An 8,501-nucleotide genomic window follows, 5' to 3' on the forward strand; every position below is an offset into this window, starting at 1 on the left:
TGTTTCTAAGTAAAGCATACAGTTTAAAAGTGTGGTGTAATTCTGTGTTATATTATTTGAGTAAAAAGTATTACAAACTGAACTTCCACTTTGTACAATTATTCAACAACTTTTACTGGCAAAGGTAAAGTTACTTATTTTCTTCGTTAACTTAGTTAAGAGTGTATTTAGTTAAAAGTTTACTTCAAAAGTATGCGAAATAAATATTAAGTACATTTTACTTTTCTTTTTTTCAGTGTGTCTGGACGTTAGTTGTAGAGAGATCATAATGCAAGGCAAGCACCGCATATATCTGACCTATTTTTAGCGCCATTCAGTATAGGATTTGACTGTTCATAGTAATGATATAAGTGTTATACATCATTTGATTGTGTTAAGTGTCTACTTTGTGTGTACACTGTTGTGCTTTTCGCAAAAAAAAAAAAAAAACATGATGCGAGTTCTGCCGTCTTTCTGTCAGTGAAGTCCATTCTGACACGCTTCAGAAAATGAACTGTAACTCAGCAAATGCTTGCCACACTTTCACGAGAGACATGTCTTTATAAAGCTTGAATTGTCTTCTTTTAAATTAAGTAATTCCTATAAAAAATAAATATTCTCAGTTTATGTAATCCGTTTGAAACCATGGAGATGTACAGTCCCTTCATTATCTCTAATGAGCTGAGGCCGCCACACCCCGGCGCTATTCACATGGCACACAAGATACTTTATACTCAACTATTAGTTTTTCTTTAAAGGTACAATATGTAAGAATTTTGTATCAAAATATCCAAAAACCACTTGCATAGTGTTATATATTTCTTTAAATTGTGTATCAGTTATCCTAAATGTTTCCAAGAAATTCACAATTTTAAACAGTGCCCGTTTCTTGTCGCCTGTCAATGACGTAATATCCGTGTTATTCCTGGTTTCTGCTCGTACTGCCACAGTAACCATGGCAACAGACGTGGACAACTGCGTAATGTTTAGCGCCACGCTCACGCTGTTGTTGTTTCGTTCAATCACTATTGACCATTGCAAGTACGACTTTGGGAAAAAAGGACAACTAAAACGATGATCAATATTGGCATGTCGTTTTCGAGATGGCGAGAGCTTCTCGACAAACTTGGACTTGACAGAGCTTTAAGACTTGACGAGACCTATGATCTAGCTTACTGCAAGTCTCATATAGCCAACAAACTAACAGAATGAATAACATTATAACTTTCAACACACTCAAATGCAGTTTAGTGTGATAGTGTAACGTTAGACCAAGTGAAACAGCGCTGCGTTACCTCACAAGTTTAATTCGTCAAATAAACTGTCCTGTGTGAGTAGTGATTCAGCACTTGCGGATAGTTCGGTAGAATGAAATATCCTCGTTCCTTTAATATCTGCGGGACTCGTGTGTCTGTCTCTCATTAGCAATCACGCCCTACGTCATACCACAGTCATGTTAAGTAAGGGATAATGTAGAGTGAGGCGGTTGTTATAGCGAACACAACTCCGACAGGCTGATCAGGACCCGACGCGAAGCGGAGCTTGAATCCTGAAGGGCTTGTATTCGCTATTAACAACCGCCTCGCTCTACATTATCCCACTTATTACATGGCTACCTACCAAATAAATCAATAATTTGACACAAAATATTGATTTAAAAAGGAGTTTATTGATTTAAAAACGATTGTATTGCTTCCACTAAAGAAAATAGTCCGTTCCGTCTCTACGGTTAGAATCCTGCGTCCATAGCAACGCTCTGTTTTTCATGGCAACGGTGTGTTATACTTAGCAGCGGTCTGATATCTATAAGAAATAATTATATGCATTCTACATTAGAATTAAACCAAGCCATGTAATAAAAACATGAATGTATTCACACATCCACAAACATTATTAGATCCATCAGCATGACGACCAGTTCCATGATTCCTCTTATCACTGCGTCATCAACCTACGCCTTTGTTATTGTTAGAGGTTAGCGACCCCTAGTGGCGAAAAAATACATATTGTAGCGTTAAGAATAAACAATATTTAATTTTGAGACACATATAGATGCTCACAATCATATTTTAAACAAGTAATTAGTAAATATATGACTAGTGCAAAACACAGGAGTGAGGAGAAGAAAGAAGCCACACCACCAGAATAACAAGATCCCATGAAATCAACTGACGTGGCTTGTGCTTTGCTTTTATTTTATTTTAAACAGCCAATATGCATTGAGCCACATCCTCGAATCATGACCTTACTTTATATTTAACAGTAAGTATGTTTGACTGAACAGTCTGTAAAAATAATGAGCGTTTTTTCAGAAGAGAATAAATATGTAAATGTTTCTAAAAGCCACAGATGAAAACTCATGTTGATGTCATGGGGTCTTTAAAACATTAGTATTTTAATTACCCAAAGAACATTACATTGATAGAGAAAAGACTCATATGATACTTTTAAATTACAGAAATTAATATCATTGTACTGATATAAGCACATTATCTGATGATTAAAACAAAAAAGTGTTTGCCAGTTAAAAAATCTTTTGCTTAAGAACAACACAAACATATCCTTCACTCCTAATATCTGCTGCAGATGAAGTTGAGTTTGTCGTGTTCAGGACGGCTGATCCAGCGCTGATCTCCTCCAGACTGAACTGCTCCAGATCTCACTCCAGACTCACACTCCTCGTCTCCTGTGCCGTTCCCTGGAGCCCAGTTATGAAAGCACACGGTCTCTCCGCTCACCCAGAACCAGAGGCCCACAGTGCAGGAGTGACGTAAACCCAACCACACCGCCTCAGTAGACGCACGTTTAACCACATTCATCACACGACGCTGCATCTCGACTGAATGAACCGAGACCAGATCCGTATAATTCTGTCTGCAGTATCTCAGAGCTTCAGGCCACGTCAGAGTCTCTTTGATCAGAATCAGTTTATCTGGACACAAAACAAACCACAAGCAAAAACTAGAGAGAGACTGATCAAAAACAACATGCAGAACAAACACTGTGGAGGAATCTGTCATGTCAGACATGTAGCGTGAACTTTAAGATATCTGGAGGTGATGGATGGATTGTGTGTGTTTGTGAGGATCTGCTCACCTTCATGACACACAAAAGGAAATCGGTGGTTGCAAGAGAAGTCTGCCCATTGACCCTGAGCGTTTGGTCTGATCACTGTACAGTTTTCAACACCTCCAACATTATCAGGTTCACCAGTATTCCAGTATCTGAATGAGGAGTTACTCTGATCTGACCACTGCCATGAGTCTCTGAACAGACCGATCCAGACATCATTTCTGTGACTATTATTGATGATCTTCTGAATCTGTTGATTCTCATTCTGGTTCCTCGCACTGACCAGATCACTGTGTTTCTGTCTGCAGTAACTCTGAGCGTCTCTCCAGTTCTTCGTCTGATCGACAAAGACGAGTCCTGTGTTCACTGTATGAAGAAAAACAAAACAGTTTCATAAATAAGTTTGTTCATTATTCATTATTCTTATGCTGCTTTATGTTTTGCACACACACACACACACACACACACACACACACACACACACACACACACACACACAACAGGGGTGAGGCCAGAAATGTTCAAGTGGGCCTTTATAAAACAGGATAGGCAAAGAGTATGAAAACTGCACGCCAAATGCCAAGGAAAAAAAAAATAATAATTACTGGTATGAATCTGTTACATTGAAGCGCACTCACCCCTGAAATTGTTATGATTGACAGTGATAACCGTAGAGACGGACGGGACAAAACATTTGCATTTAGTGCTGTAGTGTAAATGCAGACTAATAGACCCACAGCAACACAGACCAGAAGAAGAAAACAAGTCTGGGTAATTTTAGCAGCTTTAAAGATAATTTTATAAAGCACTCTTTTTTCATGTGTCCTTTTTAAAGCAATGTTTAAAAATCTGCCAATTTGATTTTTTTTTTAATTAAATCTAAAAATATTTAAAAGTATTTAATGCATTATTTTATTAGCATTAATGATTTGTTATTATAGCTATTTTATAATAAATCCAAAGGCAAAACATGAAAATAACTACATTAGTGTCACGTGTCAAAATGCTTAGTTTTAGTTTAGTTTTTTATTAGTTTTAGTCTTTTAAAAAAAAAAAGTGGGTTGTTTGTCAGGGGCAAGATTAAAAAAGGTCAGAAAAAAGTATTGTGTAATAATAACTCAACAAAAACACCATACAATTTTAGAAATATGTATTCAACAATAACACCAGTACATATGTGAACAGTCTACACTAGACTCCGCAGTAAGTGCAAAATGTGTAAGTGACGTGTGCCAGGAAAAACCCTAAATAGCCAACAGACTAAAGAAGACGTACATGAACAGCATGTATTCAACCCATTTTTGAGCCACACAAGACATTGCTGTCAGAGTGTCAGGGAGCTCAATCTGAGAAATAATGACACATTAAGATGAACCATCTCAAAATGAACTAGGCTACTCAATGAATTGGACTGCAGCATTAGATGCATGTGCAGCATCTCTATGGCAAATCATTGCAGTTGAATAGCAATACAAAACTGCATATGTTGTACTTGACATCATTAATTAACACTGAATTTCCTTTACCTCGTACCAAAAATCGACACATCTATACAAAATTCACACCCTATACAAATCCCACAGCTGTACAATTTTCACACCCTAAACTAAATGTACCCAATACAATACTCATCTGGACTGAAGCAGCAAACATTGTAAGAGTAAAAAATGACAGAATCACAGCTTATATAGTGTTTTGACATCGACAACCCAACTGCATTTTACCTCAAACTCGCGACTAGTTAACTTTCTAAAGAAGGCGCAATCACTTCTCGGGTCGACATTAACTCACTGGCAAAATTGTATTCAGAATTTAAAATATTTTTCATACCACTTTTTAATGTGTGATTGTGTAAAGGTGTTCACTTTATACCAACCTTTCGCAAACTTGCTTTCAACGAACACTCGTTTTCATGGAGACGCGGTGTGCACGGAGGGGAGGGGCTGTGTGTGTGTGTGTGTGTGTGACAGAGAGACGGAGGGAGAGCCGGGAAAGGAAATGCAGCTGAACGTTATTTGCACTATGAAAGACATTGACAAAGACGAAAACTAAGGATTTTATTTATATTATTTATATTATTTTATTTTAGTTAGTTTTGCCAAACACACATTACAGTTTTCGTTAGTTATCGTTTTTTTGTAATGCCTCGTTTTCATTTTTATTTCAGTAAACGACAATGTTTTTCCCACCTAGTTTTAATTTTTTCGTTCGTTTTCGTTTACGATTATAACCTTGCTTGTGACGCTTAGCCGACTCTGCTGTGTGTGTTCTTGTGTTTTAAAGGAGCCGTGGGTTTGGAGACTCTGAAGGGAGAGTGGGATCTCATGCTTTCAAAGCTAACTTGATATTGCTGGCCTCTCCGAAATTGCCTACTCTACCTTTAATTTATAGGTTAAGACTGTGTGTGTTAGTAGAAACTGTCTTGGAGCCGTCATATTTGGTATATGGTGCATCTATAAATGAACGGTAGTTTTAAATAGCAGCACTCACTGTTGTTGCAGACGAAATGACGATTATCACTACATGACAAATCATGAAATTGTCCATTTGACATCATTCCACAATCTCTGCCTTCAGGCTGTCCAGTAGCCCAGTAAATTATCAACTACTCTCAGTTCTTTTTTAGTTACTGGAACTCTTGTATAACTGAACTATTCTAACTAAGCTTTTGTCAGTACAACATACTATTCCTATTTCACTTTACTTGTTTTTTTGTTTTGTTTTTTGTAAGGCAATTAGTTTGTATGCTTTTAAGTAAGTCTAACTAATTAGATTTTACAGTACAGAATATGGTGTATCTTTTATAAATGAATGTTTATTGTGATTGTATGGAGCTGCACTTACTGCTGTTAGATGAATTGCAGATGAAAGTCAGGCTGTCACTACATGACACATCATGCCATTCTCCATTTCTCATCATAGCACAGCTCTTATCTCCTCCATCAGGTGGTCCAGATCTCCAGTTCAGATAGAGCGCAGGTTCACCTGAAGACCACTGCCATTTATTAACACTCGTCTTCTTCAGCCCAATCCAGACATCCTGACCAACTCCATTCACACTCTTGTTCAGCTCGTTCATGTCGTTCATGTTGTCAACGGTGGCCAGATCTGTGTAATTCTCTCTGCAGAATCTCTGAGCTTCAGTCCAGGTCTTTTCCTCGTTTATAAAGTGATACTGACGCTGAACACATTCAGATACGGAGCAGAGAGCTGTGAAAGAGAGCGTTTGATTTAATGCTTTTCATAACAGGGTCAAACCTGATGAAACTATAAACCATAAATAATACAACAAACACACTCACCAATGAGAAGAAGAATCAAATATAGAGTTTGGTCCATTTCTGAGGAAAGACACATTGAAAAACTCAAACATTTCCAGATTCATTTTGAAGTAAAATATGACAATTTCATTTAGTATCTCAACAGCAGCATGAATTCACTGTACATAATCATTCAGACATTATTAACATCTGAAAGTGTAATTGTGTTTGAAGAATGAACATGTTCTTACTTTAGAGGTCGTGTGTTTCTGTCCTGAGTCTGATGTTTCTGTCTGCAGATTTACACTACGCTATTATTATATCTGCTCTCATCCCTCATTCAGCTCATCACATCATTTGTGTATTGTTCTGAAAACCCCTATTTCATATTTTACTTCCTTGTGTATTTGTCCACCCTCGTCTTTCCCTTTATTTGCATATTGACTTCTGTGTCAGTCAGTATTAGTCTATAATATGGACCTTATGGAATCAAAAAATTATTTGAACATTCTAAATTAATATTTGAACATTCACAACTAAACAGCAGCTTTAATGATATTGCTGGACTGCATAACTCGTGTTTCATCCCTGTTCATCTTGAAATCGTCGTCCATCCACACTTGCCATCTTTGCACAAACTTTTTGATTAGAGAGGCGAAGAAACGGCGGAAGCTTTGATGAGAGGAGCCGTTACTTTCAAACCCGATGACGTCGATCAGCTGAGCTTTGATGCGCGCGAGCAGCGCGAGGATCACTGAAGCGACGACAGCAGAGGAATAGCAGCAGTTTCGTGACAGAATAAAACTTCTCTCTTCCTGGTTCTTCTACATATTATTAATATTATTATTATTTAGTGTTGTTGTTTAAGGTTTAAATTACTTAATAAAATAGGCCTATACTAAATAAATGTAAGCTACCCAGGTGAAAAAGACGTTGGCTACTGTTAAATGTATTAAAATTAAAAATGCATTAAAGTATATTTGTATTGTAGGTCTTCTAAAAACACACTCAAGTACATTTTTAATACATTTAATAGTATGGGCCCTATCTTGCACCCGCGCAAAGCGGACTTTTCCCTCCACAGACACACGTCAGTAGACTAGCAAATGAACTTGCGCTCCCGGGGGCGGTTCAGTGAAAAGAGGCGGCGTGTTCCGGCGCAAACGTTCCCTGGTGCTATTTTACAGGTTTAGAAAACAATTCCGCCACTGACCGAAAAGTCAGTGGCGCGTTGCGCATGTTATTCATATGCTATTTTAAGGGTGCATGCTTGGCCATAATCAGTGTAGCGTGTGCACAACGCGCATACACTTTGATTCTCTCATCTACACAGAAGCAGCAGTTTTCGTTTGTGCAAATCATACATTATTACGATAGATAGATAGATAGATAGATAGATAGATAGATAGATAGATAGTTTATTATAAAAGCATACATCTAGCTTACACATTTACCCAAATTATCATACGCCTGTTTAACCGAAGTTAATTTGGGTGTGTTTCTCCATCCCCAACGGCCCTGACGAGAACGTCGGTCTCCTCGGCTGTGAACCGCTCCTGGCGCGCGCCTGGCAAATCCGCCGTTATAATAGGAATCCGCTATAGAACAAGCGCGTCTGCTCTTAAAGGGAATGTGAGATGTCGCTCTGATTGGTTTATTTCACATTACGCCCAAACCACACCTATGAATAATGAAGCTACTTCAGACCAACCCATTTTAGATTTGCGTCGGGCGCAAGAGTAATTTATCCCGCCGGTATAATAGCAACAGCGCCCGAGACCCGCCCACAAAGTTACTTGCGTTTTGCGCTTGATACTTGCGTTTCAGATCGTTAAAATAGGGCCCATTGTCTTTTTCACCTGGGTATGTATACTGAATCAAACTTAAGTAGCCTATAATAATAAAAATAGGATAATAATAATAATCTTATTCTGACCTCTCTGAACAATTGGGATCCTCCTGATGCTGGCTTTAACATAAGAGATCTTCCAGGAACCACTTAAATGTTAAAAGATCTTCCAATAACCCTTTTATCGCATTGAAGTTCCTCTATTTTCCCCCAAAGCACTTCGAGGTCTCATGGTAATGAAAAGGTGACTCCAGAACCTCTGAACAAAATACAATTCCCATAAGTTCCAGCAAGAACCTCAAAGATTGTCAATGCTCCTCCAGTAACCCTACTATAGGAGA

The 8,501-nt window shown here is 38.0% G+C and overlaps 1 protein-coding gene across 1 annotated transcript; it reads right to left on the bottom strand.

Annotated features, from left to right (window-relative positions):
• Nucleotides 1-1,590: 1,590 nt before the first annotated feature.
• On the bottom strand, nt 1,591-6,666 carry LOC311079172 (C-type mannose receptor 2-like). Its single transcript, XM_084108384.1, has 5 exons — nt 6,563-6,666; nt 6,354-6,392; nt 5,896-6,261; nt 3,076-3,417; nt 1,591-2,911 (listed from the first exon to the last, which is right to left on the bottom strand). Exons 2-5 carry the CDS (start codon nt 6,388-6,390, stop codon nt 2,550-2,552), a joined length of 1,107 nt encoding a protein of 368 aa, XP_083964510.1. The 5' UTR covers nt 6,391-6,392; nt 6,563-6,666; the 3' UTR covers nt 1,591-2,549.
• Between the last annotated feature and the right edge of the window lie 1,835 nt (nt 6,667-8,501).

This window comes from Abramis brama (genome assembly GCF_963993115.1).
Source record: "Abramis brama genome assembly, chromosome: 3".
Classification (NCBI taxonomy): domain Eukaryota; kingdom Metazoa; phylum Chordata; class Actinopteri; order Cypriniformes; family Leuciscidae; genus Abramis; species Abramis brama.

Excerpts from the sequence above, each read along its gene's own strand:
- LOC311079172 (XM_084108384.1), bottom strand. The coding sequence starts at position 6,390 with ATGGACCAAACTCTATATTTGATTCTTCTTCTCATTG. Across the intron at positions 6,262-6,353 it reads TTTGATTCTTCTTCTCATTG|CTCTCTGCTCCGTATCTGAA; the intron begins GTGAGTGTGTTT and ends TCTCTTTCACAG. Across the intron at positions 2,912-3,075 it reads TCCTTTTGTGTGTCATGAAG|ATAAACTGATTCTGATCAAA; the intron begins GTGAGCAGATCC and ends TTTTGTGTCCAG.